The sequence below is a fragment of the Camelus dromedarius genome, chromosome 1 (genome assembly GCF_036321535.1).
Source record: "Camelus dromedarius isolate mCamDro1 chromosome 1, mCamDro1.pat, whole genome shotgun sequence".
Lineage (NCBI taxonomy): Eukaryota > Metazoa > Chordata > Mammalia > Artiodactyla > Camelidae > Camelus > Camelus dromedarius.
The window spans coordinates 52,842,372-52,862,456 of record NC_087436.1 but is presented as its reverse complement, the minus strand read 5'-3'; the positions used below and the strand labels follow the sequence as shown (position 1 = coordinate 52,862,456).

Here is a 20,085-nt window from a genome sequence, read left to right as displayed (position 1 = left end):
TTTGGGGAGTATGGTACCTCACTAGCAGTTCCTGAGGGATTTGGGGCAAGAGCAAGTTTTTATAGAGCATTGGAAGAAGGAATTCAGAAACAGGAGGTTGGGGATTTCCTGGCAAGGCCAGCAGGCCCTATTTTCTTAGCTGAGCTTGCTAAAGCTGAGTTGCAGGATGGTGATCATCATACGCAGGGTTTCCTTGACAGGGGTTTTCCGTAAGTGCAGGTTCACTTAGGTTTAGATTTGTGACATGGGCCGGGCCCCTGGGGTGACCTCCGTTTTGTGGGTCCGGAGGCACAAATCACTTCGTTTCTATGTATTGAATTTATGTATGACACTTGCTTCATGATTTCTAGCTTACTTTAACTTTGCTTTCCACTTTTCCTTGGTGTTCACAGTTCGTTTTCTTCTGATTCATCTTTTAATCCTATCTTTTATCTTACGTTTTTGAGCAAAACCACCTCCTTACTATTATACAACTTTAATTCTAACTGTTACTAAAAATGTAGAAGATTCTAGTTAGTCACCTTTTATATTTATTACTTTGGTAAAAACAGCTTTTTTTCCTGTTTTATTTTCCTTCCTGTGAGGTAGTTTGACTTGGGTTGTTCAAACTGAGGGACAAGGGAAATAAATCTGGGTGTTCAGCATGAAAAGAGCTAATGAAACAGCTCTTTTTAGGGAAAGGGGGCTTTTTGTCCTTCCTAGGTTATTCTTCATGTCTGTTTGATATCTCTGTTCTCTGGTTCTTATCTTTAAAAGACAGCTGCTTTACCCCAGGCATAAATCAGAGGAGAAAAACCAGCTACCCAGTGAAGCTGGGGCCTGGAGGGAGGATGAACGGGAAGAGGCATCCGCAGAAGGTAGGGGCGGAGAAGCAGGGGCCCCTGGACGGTAAGCCCTCAGGGGGCCAAACACGGCAAACAGACGTCCACTACCCAACCACTCCCGCCAGCGCGCAGGCAGAACAGAGACGCCAACTGGGGAAGAAAGAGGTGAAGGCTTTGCTGTCTCAGAAGCAGAAAAGAAGACCCCAGACGAGTGATATGTATGCCTTGGGAGCAAATCTGCCCCGGAAGAATAAGGTGCACACTCGGGATTCGTGGCACACATGGGAGGTAAGGGCTCAATTCCAGAACACAGGACCGAACCGGAAACGAGGGAGAAACGCTGTCAATCGTAAATGACAGTTACATAAAACAGAGACCACACTGTGTTTTTCCACAATGCTCCAGGTTTAAGAGTGTATAGATGAAATATTTCAGTTTTCTTGGAAAATATATTGAAGATAGATTTATTCAAGATTATATGCATCAAAAAATTTTCAAAATTTATATGTACACACAAATTTGGACTTCCTGAATTAACCTGTTAATTTATTTGAAAGCAAGCAAACACATAAAGAACTCGCAAAACAAAAACTCATTAAAATTTAGTTGATTATTTGATATCGGAGAGCTAGCTTTACATTTTTCCACTTTTTAGTCAGCTGCTAGAAATCAAATATGTACAGTCTAATTTATACAAACTTAGCTGGAAAATTAGAGGACTAGTATAAATTTCAGTTAATGTATAAAAATTCAGTTAACTTCTATCTTGAAAATTTGTTTGGTACCGAAAATTTAGAGCTTAAAAAAAATTGGAACTGTGAGAAGAATAAAAATCTACTATTAGACTTGCTTGCAATTAGTGTTCTCAGCTCACTAATATTTTGACATACTGTTACCCTGAGGTATTAGTGGATTATTTAACCACAGGTAAATAAAAGTGATGGGGGCTGCAGAGGTGTTGGAGGAGGGAATGCCAGAAGTTTTGTGATGGGAAAGCAAAGAAAACGTATTTATGAATAGATGAAAAAGTGCAAATTCATTCTTATTTTAGACATCTACTGTAGCTAGAAATACAACTTTATTTTTTTTTTATTATTTTTACTTTTGTGTTTATCCACTGTTTTTATTTCTTTTTAGCAAGACCTTCGGTCAGTTTACTCATAACATACTGCTGGATATGGAGGGCTGTTGCTTTTATTTTTAATTTCATTATAATCAAGATCGTTCATGAATATTTTGTATTTTTATATAAGTTTAGAGATCAGGGCCATGTGGAATGAACTTTAAATAAGTGCAAAATTTTACTTAAACTTTTTTCCTTTTTTTTAAAAAAAATGAATTTTAGCTATTTTACAATGTTGTATTAGTTTCTGTACAGCATAGTGATTCAATTATATATACACAGATATATATATATATATATATATATGTATATGTACACACACACACACACACATATAGAAATACAACTTCAGGATCTTTAATGATACAGGTCTCGATTTGTATTACTCCTCACAGCTCCATTTAAATCTACCACTCTGCCTCTCTGCATTTCTTTTGTCTTAGTTGATAGACATTGCACACTTGATAATCCCTAAAGCAAGAAACCAGAAGGATGTTTAGAGAGCATAAAACTTCAGCTCCCAGCTGTGAACTCACACACACACACACACACACACACACACCAGAAACCAAAGGAAGTTAGGGAGAACCTGTAATGTACTCACAAGAAGAAAAGCTATGGAATATGTTAATGTAGGACTCAGTTGTATGGAATATTCTTGAACAGAAACTATTGTAATTTATATGAAGATTATAAGACTATAGATATACCCTCACATATCATGTTTTTAAAAATTAGTTTAAAAAAAAAACTTTTACACCATATGCATATGGTGCAAAATTCAAGAATTGCGTAGTAAGAGGCAGCCTACAACTCCCTAGCACTGGCTCCTACCCGTGACTCCTAACCCACTCCCCAAAGCCTCCTTGTCAGACACAACCACTGTTATCATATCTTGTGTATTGTCCAGAGATATTATGTGGAAGATTTTAAACTCTCTCTTCTATCCATTAGTTGAAACATAAGTAAGAAGTTCAGTTTTCCATTGACTTACAATCTAGTCTTTGATTCTGACCTGAAAACGACTTCTATGGATCAGTCCAGATCACTGAGAACTTGCTGGATATACCAGGAGTGGACCTGATCCTGCCTCGGGAGAGGGCTCTTTTCTCTAACGACAAGATAAGTAGATGATTCCTAGGAAGCTGTCCTCCCTTAATTGGCCTATTTCATTAATTCATTGCTGAGTAATTACAGCTGAACCCAAATGAAAATGTAAAATGGCTGTGATTTACTTGTACAGATTGAATGGTATGGGTGGCCTGGACTGTGAAAAGAAACAGATTACTCTTTGTTTTTTGTTGTTACATCCAAGCTTTCCTATCTGCTTTGGGTGAATTATCACCAGCCACATGAAAATTCACTGATGAAAAAAAAAAGACTGGGAGAAACTACACATCTCCCTCTTGTGCACAGTGCTGATAAATTTATATTGTCTGTATAAAATACTATCTTGTCTTGTATCTAGTCTGTATAAAATACCAATTGTTAATAATTCAGCAGTAGATCTTTTGAGTTCTCAGCACTTTAAAATTGATATTGTCACCAAAATACCTATGATTTGCCACTATTTAAAACTGACCAGAATGGTACAGCAGAAAGTTCTCATCAAAATATCCATGGCTCTTGGCATTTATAGCTGAGTTAACTAAATGCCAGCACGGTGTTAGTCCTCATTGCTATAAATGTGAGATTAAATCGGAACAATTGTGACAAACATGCCACGATGACAATGAACGATGAAACACTCTGCTCAAACCTGAATTGGTCCATGTAGCAGCCGGCAGGTGGGCTGCTGGGTGCAAGTAGGACTCTGTAGCTAGCAGCACCGTTTAATTTTGGCAGAACAGTTACACAGGGATGGTATTCAAGATGGGACTGTCGTATCTCGGAAAGTATTCTAATAGTATTGCTAACTGTGACTCGTTATATCCTTAGCATGTGCCAGTAGGAAGTCACAAGCGTCTAAACTTGTTCAATACTTATTTTCCTAGGTCAACCCATCAAAGAAATATTCATTTGTCATTACTGATAAATTAAATTGGAGTCTCTGAAGATAAAGTGATATTTTTCTTCTTTTTAAACTCAATTTTTATTTTCAAATCGATACAGAAACACAGGTTCATAAAAAATCAACTTTTTATGAGGCTTATAGCTCAAAAACAGCGCTCCTCTCCCGCTTCCTTCTGATTATTGCTCTTCAGAAGCCACTTTCAACTTGTAGATTTTCTTCTGGCGTCACCGCTGTATTTCTAAATAACAGTCATTTAAGGCTGTTTTGTTCAATTTATACACTATTGATCAATTCCTGTTCCTAACCCCCGCCCTCCTGCCCCTCAAACACAAAGTTACCCTTTCTTCTTTCTAATATAACTACAGCTTCATCTTTGACTAAATCAATATTCAGTTTTCATTATTACAGCCATTTAAATATTTATCACAGCTGACCCCTGTAGTCTATTGTAGGGGGAGAAAAACTTTTCCTTGACCCTTTTCAAGTCCTTGGTTGAGTCTGAAAATTGAACTCACAAAGACAGACTAATAGGAGAAAAAGCATGCAAATGTATTACATGTTACCTGACATGGGAGCCTTCAAAAGGAAATAAAGACCTGAAGAAATGGTTAAACCTGAGTGTTTGGATGCTGGGTCTGATGAAGAGTAGACAGTGGTGGGGAAGCATGAGAGGACAGAGGGTGGGGGTAAGTGTAGTAACTGGGGGAAACTGAGCCGACCTGTTCACTTGGATTCTGGGTCTCAGAGACAAGGATGCTCCTTTCCTGCAGGCATAGGGAGGGCGCCTCCCACATGGGGGTCTCATCACCTGCTTCAGCAGAGAAGGGCCGGGGAACGTCAAAGAGACTGTCCTGCTTCTTCTGTTTTCTCAGACTTTTTTAGCTTAAAATATTCAATATGCCCAGGTGCCATATTTTGGGGTACCCTGTCCTGAACTCCATCAATATCATGATTATAATTCCTTTCTCCCACAACTTTGTTGTCTAGGTAGTTATAATTCCATCTTTTTTTCCCTTTTTGGCTTAGTTCTCCATATGCCCATGTCTAATTCATCCTGTGCGTCTTCACAAAGTATTACCTTCCTCTGAATATAGTCAAACACTTTGGATAACCTCTCAGTTTCCCCATCCTCCTGGAGACACACTTTCCATTCTGCTGCTCCACCTTGACCTCTCCACCTGCCTCTCAGTGGCCTTCCTGGGATTTCTCATCACATCATCCTGGAAATTCCCTCCGCCTTCCTCCTGGCCTGGAGCTTTCATTCTCAGCCCCTGAGACATCCTCCTTCTGGGCTTACTCTCCTGTTCTGGGAGAGCACATCCTCTAGCAGCTGCCTACGTGGTTGCATGAGAGGTAGACTTCCAGACCTCTGAATATCTGAAAATGAAAGGGTCCTAATTCTTCCATCACACTTGTTTTATATTTAGACTTGGTGTAGAATTCTAGGTTTCAAATAATTTATTCTTAAAATTTGAAGAGATTGTTCTAGTGTGCTTCAGGTAACAGCTTTGGGGCTGAGACATCTGGTGTACTGTGATTCATGCTTCTTGGTATGTGACCTTCTTTTCTTATTTACTTTCTTCCCTTTTTTGTCTCCTCTCCTCTTTTCTTTTCTTTTCGTTACATCCCTCTCTGCCCTCAGAAATTTTTAGATTCTTCTTTTCTGTAGCCACTGTTCTGAAGTTTCTCAGTGATTTATGTATTTATGTAATTTTTTTTCTTTCCCTTAGAGCTAGACACCTTCTTTCATCACAGTGTGACCTTTCAGTCTGGAAACTCCTGTCATTTCAGATTTGGGAAATTTTCTTGGATCACTTACTCATACTTTTCTCCTTTTCATAGTCTCTTATTTCTTTATGGAATGCCTATTATTTGGACATCAGATTTCCTGGAAAGACACTCTAATTCTCTTTTATCTTTTTGTTTTCCTATCTTCTCTCTCTCATTGGTTTCCTGCCAACTTAATGGGGTTTCAGGAGGGAGCATACATGATTATATATTTATTGCTTGATATTTAACCATGAATCTGACAATTAGGAAGGAGCTGAAGTTTTGCAGAAAACGAACTGCTCTTTAAGAACTAGTGGCCAAGCATTAGTGGCTGGTAATTAAACAGGCAACGGATATGGGATTACCCTTTTCATCATTCAAATATGAAATTAAAATATGAAATTGCCTTACATGAAAGTACCTTTGAAGCTGCCTGACTAAATACCTATTAAATAGTCCAGAAATGCACCCACATAGTTTAAGATAGGGAAATGATTTCAATCCCCAAGGGAGAGAACAATAAATAAATCCCTTGTATGAAATCTCTACCTTGTCCCTAACATTAAACTGGTCTCAAGTATCAGTGTCACTCCCTTGTAAAAGTACCCAACAGACAAAATACAAACATGCTGGTTTTGGTAAGATGAGGCTGGAAAAATATGAAATACAGACATGTCCTTTTTACTACTGAACCAATTTTAAAAATACGACGGTCACTAGAATTACTTAATTGATAGGAGAAGAAAATGCCAAATTTCATCCTAGTTTGGACTTATGTTTTTAGCCTTCTTTCTGTACAATTATGATTGAAGGGGCACTCATGAATGAATGCTCCTGTAACTGGCTGTTGGATTTCTCTTTTAGCTAACAGGGGTTTTCAACATTCCTGGTATGTTCCCCTAAGCTTTCACTCCCCCGATGTTAACCAGGACCAGGCTTCTCTGCCACACAGACACACACGTGGGTTACAGACGCTGTTATCAGCTTCCTCTTCCAACAGGAAGACCACATCTGTCACTCAGGAAGTCTGTGCAGAACACCTCCCATTACTCCCGGGCTGAACACTCTCAGGAAGGGTGAATACATAGGATCACGTAGGAGACAGGGCAGCAGCCAGGAGAGAAGGAGGCACACACTTCATTGGAGAAGCTGCACGTCCCCAGGATCTTGTCTTTTAACTCCAGAGTATCTTTTCCCTCCCATTTACCTGCTGATTGGTTCCTTACTAGAGTCGAGGATGTGAAAGGTAGTAGGATGTGAGTAAGGGGTTAACAGCAGGTTAGGGCTGATCCAGGCCCGCCGAGGGATGTCTTCTCACAGCACCATTTCCTCGGCCATGGCAGAGTTAACACAAAATGTGGACTGTTGTGTCTGTCTTGCCTTATTTACCCTTGGTCTGTGCAGCTGCACCTGGGCAGGGGGTTCTGTGCTTTGGGCGGCAGACTTTAGGCTGATGTGACTGGAACAGTTTAAAAGGTGGGAAAGGGAGGGCGATGTGGCCTGGTGACCACACACACCTGCTCTGTGGCGGCCCGACACACTGCGGGTGAGGGGTGGCTCTGGGCCTCCGAGGAGACGCGGGAACTGTACTCACTGAATTTCCTGTCCCGTTTCCTTCCATAAAGCTGAGCAATATGCTGTTAGATTTCAGCCTTTTAGTGGCTCACGAGCATGACTGTCGAGTTGGACTAGTTGGACCAGCAGCCACGGTGGCACTGCAAAGGCAAAGGCGAAACTCTTATCTCAGGTTGTTACGTGTTTTTTGTAATTGAAGCTATTTTCATTTCATACATTACCAATGTATTTTACGCTTTTGTGTATTTTACATTTCTCAGTAAATACTTGATTGTCATAAACTGGATTCCCTTAATGGAAGCTGAGGACAAACTAGAGATAACCGGTACATTTTGTAGATTAAGAATTTGCCCTCTGTCTCCTTTTCCAGCCTCATCTTACCAAAACTAATCCTTGCTCTTTGATACAAAAAAATGAAGAAATGAACCTCCTTATTTTACAGTTTCCCTCTAGTACTTACCACAGTTATAATTTTACTTCCATATGAACCCAGATAAAAGAGGGACATGTGAAAAAATTCAAGTGTCAATCAATAAAGGGGAAATACAAGAAAGTAGCATTTATGTGCCTACAAGAAGAAAATGGAGACTTCTTAAAATGGAAAAAAATTGAAATGGTCATAGATTTATTGGGGGAAAGACATAGACTCATTGCTTTGAATTGATGGCATAAAACTACAGATGACAGTGACAAAGCCACAGTTTGACTTTGATTTATCAATCTTGCCATTTGGGTATGCAGATTGTGGGAAATGGCGTAGGTGTTCTCTATAGGTTAACCTGCATACGCTTTTGATCCAAATGAATTTTACATCTAGAAACAGAAAAAGCTTGCAGATGAGATTAATAAACCAATTCTCTCTCTCTTTCTTTCTTTTCTATCTATTTATCCATCTATCTATCTATTTATCTATCTATCTATCTATATACATATGTATATACATATCTTTAAAGAATTCTGATTTATTCTATGTTTAAAAAAATTTGGGGGGGATTAGTTTCAAATCTACAGAAATGTTGTCAGAATAGTACAAAAGCTCATTGTCTGGGTGAGTGGTCAGATAACTCTTCACTGTATTTGTTCTCTCTCCTCTCTCTTTCTCCTCCATTGAATTGATGCCCCACCACTTCCTAAATACTCCAGTTATATGTCTCCGAAACTGGAATACTCTGCTACTGTAACAACAGACAGTTCAGCCAATGAGAAAATCAACATTGACTGAACATGGCCAGGAAGTCTACAAACTTCATGTATATTCTGCCAACTGCCCCCTGCCATGTTTCTTTTCCCTTTTTGGTCTAGTATTTTGTCTAGGAACTTGCATTACATTTAATGGTCATGTCTCTTTGGATTCCTTCAATCTGGAACGGTTTTGGTACTGCACTATCTCTCAAGACCCTGATTTGTAAAGAATATGTGACTTTTATTTTACAGGATGAACCTAAACCTGGGTATGTCTGATGTTTCCCCGTGACCAGAAATGTCTGGTGTTGCATTCTCAGCAGGAACATCACAGACACGATACCATGGTCGTCTTAGTGCCTAATATCAGAAGCCATGCAATGTTGATCTGTTCTACCTTTTGATCTTACATTTGTGTCTACTGATTTCCACTGTAAGGTCCTCAATTTTCCTTTAATAATCAAGTCACATTTGTATGCAGGGATTCTAAGATTCTACACTAATAGTCTGTTCTTCATCAGGTTTCCCACATCAGCCTTAGTATTTGTTTGTAACTTCTACCTCAGTCAACCATCACACTAAGGGCTGCCAAATGGTGACTCCTTATTTGCATCACTCTTTTTACATTTATTAGTCGGCATTCTCCTGTAAGGAAGAGATTTCCCTTCTCCCTATTTGTTTGCTTCAGGATGGACTCATGGATTCCAATTTTAGTTAGTGGTTTTAAATCTGATCATCTCATTATTTGTTGTGATGCAGAAATGGTCCCAGATGTGGCCAGTGGGACTCCTTCTTCTGTCTTCTTCAAGCTGTCTTCTGTATCCTTTTGACATGTGCCCATCATTTGCTAAACATTATTTTCAGGGATAACGATACACTCCATATTTTATTAATCCCATATTCCAGCCCTGGAATTAGCCATTTCTTAAAGGAAACTTGGTTTCTTCAGGGGAGGATAGTATTTAGAAATAAATATCTGAGTGCTCAATGTGGATGTTCAATGTGATCATTACTACTGAGATGTCACTGCATCCAGGCCTTTTCAGTGAAGAGAGCTAGAAATTTATGCATATATATATATATATATATATATATATATATATATATATAGGCATATACATTACAACTATATATATACACAACTATACAGCTTTACAACTATATATATATATAGGCATATACATGTGTGTACACATACACATACAATTATAACTGTGTGTGTGTGTATGTGTTTTAAACTTGATTTCAAGTTGAAATTTTAAGTTCAATCCTATGCCTTGGAATTCTTTCCAGCAGGCTGTTTATATGTTGTAAATTCCTCTTTGACAGTAAGAAATGTGGTTTTTGTTATCTTCAATATATTTCCTTATATGCTCAATGCTTACAATGTTTCCTCATTTTAACCAATTTTCTCATTGCAATCAATTTTCCAACCATTCAGTAGCCTCCTCTGCGCCCACCCCCTTACCACTGGTCTTGCTTGGACTCTGGACTCACTGACATCTCCAAGGTGGGAAAGGATGGGAGGGCAGGGAAGAAAAGATAGGAAAAGGAAGGGGAGATGAGAAGGAGAGGGAATATCCAGATAAGATATTTGATAATTCACAGAACTCCTATAGCTGGAGTTTTAATAGCCCAATTTTTTAATGTGACATGATCTGTCCTTACTGGATCTTAAAGCAGCAAACTCATTGGCAACTAACACCATTGATAAAGGTAAAAAAATCAAAGCCACTTGACCACAGCAACTTTAAGTGAATTTCTGATTTATTGATCATGATATTTAGTGATCAGAGTAATCAGAAAGAGTGGTATTACAACATGGGTTGTAAATGCTTAAGACAAGGAATTAGTGACCATATGTGCCAGCAGTGCACCCAAATAAAATTGCAGACGACAAACCTTGTTTTTTTTTTTCTAAATGGAATAGCTATGAGATAGATTTTAATAGATATGATGTAGATATGTTGCTTTTGATTTTTAACAAATGTCCAAGCGTCATGTTTGGGAGACAACATAGAGAAATGTAAGCTGAGTGTTAGAACAGTTAAGTGCACTGCGGGTGCTGATTTAACTATACAGAGCTTTCAGTAAGTTCAGGGAATAATCAAAGCACAGAATATGAAGATACGAGATGCCTCTTTCCCCCACACTCTGCCCCATCTCAGGAAATAGAACTGCTATTCACCCTGTTGCTCAGGTCATGCACCTTGAGATTATCCTTGATTTTTCTATTTATCTTACTCTTTGCATCAATTCATCAGTTAGTTCTGAGGGCCCTGTGAAGATCTATAGAGTCTGAGATTTTACCTGTGTGTAAGATAACAAGTCAACCTTCCACAGTTTCATGGATGCTGGCAAAAGCCATGAGGCTGTTGGGTCAGAGATAAAGGGCTGTTTTTTACAGCGATAGCAGTATCCAGAGTATCAGTATTTGCACCAGTTTCCACGGGGTGATGGCAGTAAAGTCAGGTTACACTGCACGTGCTGCAGGTCAAATTACAGCATAGGAACCCTGATTTGGGGGAATCCAAATCTTTTATAACAAACAGTAAGCCTGCCTAGCCTTTGTTGTGGAGGGTGTCTTTATTTCCCAGGGCAGCCGTAATAAAGGTTTGCCACAAACTGAGTGGCTGAAAACAACAGAAATGTATTCTCTTACAGTTCAGGAGGCCAGAAGTCTGAGATTAAGTCAACGGTAGGTTTGGTTATATCCAGGGGCTCTAAGGGAGAATCCACTCCATGCTTCTCTCCTAGCTTCTGGTGGCTCTGAAAATCGCTGGTGTGAATGAGGCTCTCCATATATTGTTCCTTGAGCACAACTCCCTGAATACAGTTTCTATCTGTGACCTATGAGACGATAGAGACAAGGCATCTGACTCCACACATCCAATATGGGTGGGACGGGCATGGAAAACTCCCATAAACATTTCAGTTCAAAAAGGGGGAAACATGGGAGCCACAAAGGAGTTCTCAGTCCAAAGCAGTTCTGAGGTCTAGCCAGGCAAAGACTGGAAGTTCCTTGGTTGAGGTCTGGGGATGATTCTCCATGGCTTTTGGGTCCATCCTCTGTGCTCTTGGTTCCACTCTCTGATTCATCCTTCCTTTCTTCATGACAGGTAGCATGTGTTTGCAAGTGAGTAGTTTTCTTAGCCTGCATCTTGCAAGTAGGAAACTGGGGGTCCAGTGACCTCTTTTCATTTTGTATCATCTCTGTCCCTTTGGGTTAAAGCTGGCAGTATTTTTTGCTGATATACTTCTCTCAAATCTTTCTGGACATCCTGTGATGCTCATTGGGGTTCACACCATTAGACAGAGCTGCAACCACACATCCCTTTTCTATTTTTCTTGGCTCACCATTTTCATCCATCCTTTTAAAACCTGTACGCCCTGCCTTACATCATTCCCTAGTCTCCTTCTGTTCTTTCCCTGTGCACTTATTACCATCCAATACATCACATTTTACTTACTTTTAATTTATTGTCTGTTCCTTCATTTTCCACCCTAAATATAATATAAGCTACAATAGGCCAGTGAATTTTGCTTCTTTTGTTCACTCTTTTATTCACAATGATGAGAACAGTGTCAGACACATTCAAAATAAATACTGAATAAATTAAATAATTTCAAAAAGGATTTGAGGAGTTTCAAAACAGACACTCATCTGCTGTGAAACCTTGTAACATATAGAAATATGTGCAGGATCATCTGTTCATGAAGCAGAATCAATAGAGATGATTTTGGATGCCCTAATAAGAGGATAAAAAATTTAAAATGCCCCTTAAGACACACACATACACACACACACACACACACACACAAAGGTTGACCCGAAGACTTTGCCATACGTTCTTGTGAATGACCAACAACTCCCTAATGACAGAAGAGACATGTTGTCAAAGTTGAAATTATATTATGGAAATTATTTAGAATAATATATAATATACATAATAATATATAACTTGTAAGTATGAAGTTATAACTTATATTAATTAATATAACTTATATTAATTAATATGGACAAAATTATAAGTTATAACTTCTATTTATAACTTATAATTTTGTCCATATTGGATTATGCTATTTTCTTCTCTCTTGTATCTTCAATGTGACAATAAAAATATTTAATGATCTTTGTTTCATAGTTACAGTGATTCTAAATTAAAGTCTGCAAAACCCCTTCTGTTCTTCAAGTCTTCAATCCCTGATGGGTTTGTTTGGCTGAAAGAGTGAAGTTAAAAAGTCTGTTTCCAAGCTCCTCTCTTGGTCTTGGAATCAGTGATAGAACTTTACCTTTCACGGCAGCACTGGAGAGCTGGGGTTTCAGGTTTGAAGCTGCACTCTTATCTTCTCTTAGAAGCAGAATCACATCTGAAAGGGAAGTTGTCAACCCCACTGTACTTTTTTTTCTCAATGTATAAGCTCCTTCCTACTCAGCTGAGTGTGGCCAGGAGATGGCCTGGGGCCCCTGCACCGTCCGTGCTGCTGGAGCACTTTGTGGTCTTGCTGCATTTCAAGTCTGCCCCACAGGATGTAGTTCCCTGTCAGGCATGGATACCTGCTGAACTGACATCTCAGAAAGTGTTTGCCACGTTTCTGGAACCAGTAATGGCCATGCTGATTCAGTTGTTGGACAATATAAACTTGTTTGGGCATCAATCCATTCCTGGTGTATAAGCTACTGATGGGAAAGGACTTCACTTAGGAGGGCTTCTTGAGGAGAGCTGAGTGGCATGTTAGAGCTGCTAGAGAATATTGATGTCAAAGCTCCTGCTAATGCACCAGTTCTTTCAGAATCTATCCCCCTACTGCCAGCCTAGGCTACCGATGTGGGTTGAGTTTTGTCCCTCCTAAACTCATATGTCAGAATCCTAACCCCAAGTACCTCAGAATGTGACTGTATTTGGAGACAGGATCTTTACAGAGGTAATTAAGCTAAAATAAGATAATTAAGGTGGGCCTTAATTCAACATGATTTGTGTCCTTATTAGAAGAGGAAATTTGGAGACAGATGTGCAGAGAACAAATGATGAGAAGTGACAGGGAGAAGACAGTCATCTATAAGTCCAAGGGAAAGAAGAAACCAGCCCTGCTAACCCCTTGATCTGGAATATCCAGCTACAGATGCGGAGGAAATCAAATTCTGTTGTGTAAGCCACCTGGTTTGTCATATTTTGCTATGGCAGCCCTAAGCAAACTGTGAGTTCCCAACTTCCTTCATCTTCTGAAGGCCCGCTGGCTCACCCAGACCTCTTTAGGGAGGAAGCTGGAAGTACCATCTGACGGTCTTTCACTTCTGTAGAATCAGCTGAGAGTATTGCAAAAATGGACCAGGGCTATGGGTTCTCCAGACCGTGGCAGAGCAGGGCAGGACCTCCCTCCCATTTTAGAACTGCCCCCATATTTCTGCCGAAATGGCAAACATATTCTATTTTCTACACCCTCTTTTGTTTCTGTCTCCATTTTTTCCCTTTTATAAACAGCCAAGATCTTATTGGTCAGCTTGCAATCCTAGTTAATTACCCAATCCAGTTATATTGCACCACTCAGAAAAAGTACATGTCAGAATGACTGAAAATAAGTTAAAAGACTAGTGACAGTACATTTTTCCCCTATACAACAGAGACCTATAAAGGACACCCTTCATCTTTAAATCACATGCATCTCATCCTGAAATGCCTTTCTCATAGAATATACTCATTCCTCCTACATCTGAACCATATCTGAAGTATATCCTCACACTATTTGTCTTCTTCTCTCTCTCTTTTTTTTTTTTGCAGCTCTTGGTCATAATGGGAAGCGTCATTTCTCTGCTTTACATCTGGCTGTTTTCCCAGAGCTTCCATTTCCATGTGGCACATCTTTATGCTCACTTTGGGTACCCCAGTGCTCAGCATATTGTTGGCCAGAGATACTTGAAAGGTAACTTCTTTGTTCCTCTGGTGCTCATTCTACTAGTTGAAAGGGACAGGGAGGGGTTTACTGGTTAGGTTTCTGTATCTATAGGTTCATAGAAGATTTTAGTATCAAGCAGTTAACTGAGTCCCTTTTTTTCTATGATACTTTTTGGTTTTTCCCAGGAGCTGGTGTGGTGAAGGATGAAGAGATGGCAATGCATTGGTTTAGGTAAGAAAGACGACATTTGCCAAAAGCAAAACTCTAGAGCTATCACTTGAGAAAGTGCTGAAATACAGAATCTTATGATTTTGGTGCTTTTCCCCTATAATAAAAATAAGGTAAAGTTTCTTAATATTAAAGTCTTGGTAACTTCTTTACTTTTTCCACTTGATGGTGAGGTAAGAGTAGTGATGCAGGTGATGTGGCTGATGCATTTAAAAGAAGCCTAGGAGTTTGGGGTTTTCAAGCATGAGCCACCCATTCTTCTTGCTTAGCCCTGCAATAAACCTTCTTCTGCTCCAAAAAGTAAAAATTAAAAATAAAAGAAGTCTACACAGTGTAAGCAAACAATAGATTAGCTTTAAAGGAACTAATTTGGAGAATATGTACCGTCTAGGTCAAGATTCAGAACATCAATAATTTAACAGTGCTCTGTATTAGCATTACCTTGTTTATTAAAGTTTTGAGCTCCTGTGATCATAAGAGACATATTCACATGAAATTTAAAAGTAGAAATACATCTTACCTTTCATTTATTCCATCTTTTGCTCTAAATTTTATTCAACTGATTTGTATTCAGTGTGCAAAATTTTCCCCAGGCAGCTTCTGTGGCTCTGATTGTGTAGCATCGGCTTGTTGAGTCCTCACAGAAAAATAGTTCATATTATATCTGCAGTTTCAGAAAGTAGGAATAACTTTGGAAACATACACTTGAACACTCTGTCTGACACTCCAAATGTTAGAGAATGGAAATAAATAAGCTCTGAGATGTTAGAAACTCCATTCTACATGGAGACTGTGGCAGAAAGCAAGGACAAGTTAGGTCGAAAGCCAAAGTCACTTAATATAGAGAGCTGGCTTTGGGTTCATGAAGTCTCAATTTAATCAAAAGTGGAAACCCCCAAGGTGGCATTTTGCTGCAGTGCTCTCTAAAGCTATATTGTCCAATATGCCAGCCACTAGTCACATAGGCCACTGAGCACTGGAAATGTGACTAGTCTGAATGCAGATGTGCTGTGCATGTAAAGTACATACTGAATTTCCAAGATTTCCTAAGAAGGAAGGAATATAAAATATCTCACTAAGAATTCTTTATATTGATTTCATGTTGAATGGTGGATATAATTATGTGTTGGATATATAGAGTTAAATAAGATATATTACTTAAATTAATTTTAGTTACTTCTTTTAAAACTTCTAGTGTGGCTATCAGGAAATTTAAAATTACACACAGCTTGCATTATATTTCTGTTAGGTAATGCTGATACAGAGTCTCATGATTCTGGGAAGTGTCTGGTTATCTGCGAGAAAAGTGAGCACGGCTATGGTTTTGGCATTGCCCGTGTACTGACGAGACCATCCTTCTCAGATGTTCCCATTTTTCTCGCTAGACCAGTGGGTGACACACTTGGCTACACAGCAGAATCCCCTGGGGAGCTCTTGAAACATGCTAACGCCCAGCTCCAGGTCGGCTGAATTGTGCAGAAAAAGCTCCTCAGGTGACGGTGCTGTGCAGCCAGGTCCAACCACTACTCTAGAAGTCTACACTGGTTTATAAAGTGAACGCAAACCAGCAGAGGAAACTGTTTTAGTAACACACTTCAATATGAAGTTTGAAATGGATATTCTGATCAAGATCACCTGCCAGCAGAAGAAGTACCTTTGAGAATCATGGATGGAATGACACAGCTCCAGAGTGGCTACATGAGGTTTGTGCTCACGTGTACCTAGCTGAAGCCCTTGCTGCTGAGTGGAGGCCACACACCTGTGGCACTGGCTTCCCCAGGTGGGCACTGGTTAGAAATGCAGCACCTGAGGCCCTACCCTGGCCCTACTGAAGCAGAATCCTCATTTTAACAAGATTCTGCATTAAAGTTTTGGAAGTGTTGCCCAAAACAGTAATTTGTAAGCCGGGCCTTCCTTACATGGGACCTTACAATTAAAGAGCAGTTTGAAAATTGTTCCATCTTTCAGTGATGGATTCCACTGTCAGAAATGGGGTGGGAAAAGCATCACAAAGGCAAGATCCCCCCCCCAGTGTATTTTAAAAATAGATTTTATAGTTTATGACTTATAAAATAACTTATGCCTAATGAGGAAAATATTGAAAACACCAAAAATCACCTGAATCATAGCACAGTAAAAAATACTTTTGACATTTCAGTGAGGATTCTTGTAGACTTTTTTCAATTAATGTATGTATAATATACCTTAGTTTCCTTGAATATTTCACTGTTTTTGCTTAGTCCTTTTTCTGGTTTCTTACTATCACAGACTGCTGCTGGGAAGAGCCTTTCATATACATCTTTTTGCACATCTGATTATTTCTTTACTAAACAAAAAAATCACTAAAAATGGAATTACCAGGTCAGACAAGCATCATTTCTAAAGCTTTTGATATGTGTTACCAAACTATCCTGAAAATTGTCCAATTTCACTCTAGTATAAATGTTCATCAGCTTATGAATATTATTTTTAATTATTTGTTGTATTTGCCAACTCAAATAACAACAAAAAGTGCCTCATTCCATTTTTTTCTTGATCAGTTGTGAAGCTTTCTTTTCTAAATATCTATTGTAATTTAAATTTTTTCTTTTTCCTGCAAAAAGCCTATTCATGCAGTCTGCCTGCTTTTCTACTGGATATGGTTATGTTCCTACTCACTTTTCAGAATGTTTGTGTGTTAAAAATAGTAAACTTTGTACATTTTTTTTGTATTTTGGGCAACTTTTTTTCCCCCAATTACAATTAATAGGAAAAGAACTGCAAAGTAACAAGGCAATAATTATATAGTTTGTACTGTCTGACATGATGGCCATTAGCCACATGTGGTCATTTAAATTTAAATGAATTACAATGAAAAATTCAGTTCATCAGTTGCACTATCTGCATTTCAAGTGTTCAGTAGCCCCATGTGGCTAGTGGCTACTGTATTGGGCAGCACAGACATAGAACATTTCCATCTTTGGGGAAAGTTCTGTTGTAAAGTTCTGGCATATTACATTTATAGTTCAGCAACTGGAAATAGTGCTTAAGAATCAGCTACATGTTACTGAATTCTTAACATTCCCAGATGGTCCTCTGATTTCCTGTATCTTTTGGAGAGAAAAATTATTCTAATATTTGGAAAAGCTGATGAACAGGTTTGGAACAAATAAGTGATTTAAGTATTCTAACAACATCAGTTTTTTAAAAAGTATTGTATTTGTTTCAAGTAAGATACATTGTTCTTAATGAAAGAGGCCTATTAACATTTGTCCAGATATATGGTATGATGGAAGTAATGGTTTCCAGTAATGGTTACATATCTGTATTGGCACTGCCCTTGGTTTTATTAAGGGGGTGCATCTTCATAAGATTATTTCCTTGTTTTTTACTGCATACTCCTCCCCAACCCCATCACCACTCCCCTTTCCTTTTCCTTTCTTTTTCAGACAAGCCTCCCAGCAAGACCATCCTCATGCTTCCTTTAACCTTGCAGTAGGAAAACTGAAAAACATGACTGGATCCATGGCAGTAGGGTAAGGAAACTAGCTGTCTTCTCCCTTCCAGCTGAGATGACATTCTTTCTAAACCTGCCCCCATATGTTACCTGCAATTGACAGACAAAAGCATTTTATATATAGTTCACTTCCCACACTTGCCTTTTTATCTACTTATATGGCTATGAGTTATAATAAAAGTACAAAGCAAATGAATCCAAGATTCATGCACATGCATAAAGCCCACTGAATACATTCTTAAGGTCCACAAGCACGAGATGAAAGGCCAGGTTATTCCATGATCCTTACGGTCTCCTGTGAATTTCTCAGCTCCCTGGAGTACCATCTTTACAGCCTTAGAGCATTTTCTTATAAACAGCATGGAACAAGTAAGAATATGAAGATGGACAGCCCTCCTTGGGTACAAATTCCCCTTGTGTTTGTTGGACTAATCCTCTTCTAATTACTCACAGTTATCAGGAGAAATACTTCTATTTTCTCTGGGGAAGTTTTTCTTAATGTTTTCGAATAGTTCATAGTTTGTGATATTTTTATGCAGCTATTTTGAGTCAGAGACATTTGATAGGGCCCATCAAATAAACCACTAAACCTGCAGCTTGTTTTTTTAAGCAATGTAACTGACATATACTCCATTGCCAAGTAATGTGTACAACCCCCTCCCGCAACTCCATCCCTTAATCTCCTTCAAGCTGAGGAGGAGGCAAGGTTCAGAAAGAGGGAGTCTCGGTGAAGGGCTGGAAGATGGGGTGAGTCTTGGAAATTGGTATAATACTCAGGGCTATTGGTTGCATGCGTTACTTGGTAATGAAACTTTGAAATGACCATTTTGAAACCACCAACTCAAAATGGTGCAGTCAATATGTTCTCTTTTACAGCTGCTGGTTGGCAGTTTTACAACTGACTGATGGTAGGTTGAATGGAGCCCCTCTCCAGTTACCAACCCCAAACCAAAATACAAAATTTGCTTGCAAGAGAGGAGTGTGTCAGACATTACCTAAGAGTCTTGGCTAGGAAAACCTTTCCTAAATAAGGCAAAGTGTCCAGCTGGACTCTGATGTTGTAATACAATTTCTTAGGGTAGCTTTGATTTTATTATGAAGACATTCATGATGAAACCCAGGTGAAATGGCATGTGTTTCCCTTAGTACCTTAGAATGAGTCTAAACAGGTGTTAACCTGGCCCTTAGCCTAAACACTTGGACATGCAGGTTCTTTTGGTGTACTCTTTCTTTACACTACTAAGTAACTGCCTTTCCTAGGGACGTAGAGATGCTCCTTAATGTTGCTGCAAGACAGGGGATCCAAGAAGCCCAGGAACTTCTGGAGAATGTTATCGGGACAAAAAGCAAGCTCTTGCCAACTAAAAGAACGGGGAGTTTTTATAAACACTAATGTGTATCCTGCATACTCTTTCTGGAATAGAAAATGTGACTCTCACTTGTCCATTGTGGTCCTGCACTGCTTTGTGGAACTGTCAGTGGAAGTGGCTTTTAGTTAGTTTTATACGCTGCTGCGCCTTCAATCGGCTGTTCAAAGTCCTTTATGCAAGGTGTCGTTTACATGTTTTCCTGAGACCCGAGTTTGACCTCTTCTGGATGGAGGAGTATTTTCTTTGGATTTCGTTACTGCTAAGTTTCAAGCCAGTAAGCATTCTCTGAAGTGGTGGGAGGGAAAGAAGGAAGAAACCTGTCACACCAGAGATCTGGCTTCTTGGATGTGAGAGTTGGCACCCACAGATCCCCTGTGAAGGAACTAAACTCATCATTAGCTTCATCATGTGATATTCTGCTTAAAATAAACTTGTTTTCATCTCTCCACATTTCAATTTTCTGCTCTATTAAGTTTCTATGGTATTTTATTGTATGCATTTTTTTTTGTCTTACAGAAAGGCTTTTATGGGCAAAAATTAAAAGGCTGTGAATATTATCAACAAAAGGGAAAAGGTTGAAGTATTAAGAGCTCACAGTTATTGAGCAC

At 39.0% G+C, this 20,085-nt stretch overlaps 1 protein-coding gene across 1 annotated transcript; it reads left to right on the top strand.

Moving 5' to 3' along the window:
- The first annotated feature begins 830 nt into the window (after positions 1-830).
- LOC116156332 (uncharacterized) lies at positions 831-19,918 on the top strand. The gene is made up of 5 exons (XM_031462452.2): positions 831-1,112; positions 14,269-14,410; positions 14,569-14,614; positions 18,040-18,126; positions 19,368-19,918. Exons 1-5 carry the CDS (start codon positions 831-833, stop codon positions 19,498-19,500), a joined length of 690 nt encoding a protein of 229 aa, XP_031318312.2. The 3' UTR covers positions 19,501-19,918.
- Positions 19,919-20,085: the final 167 nt, after the last annotated feature.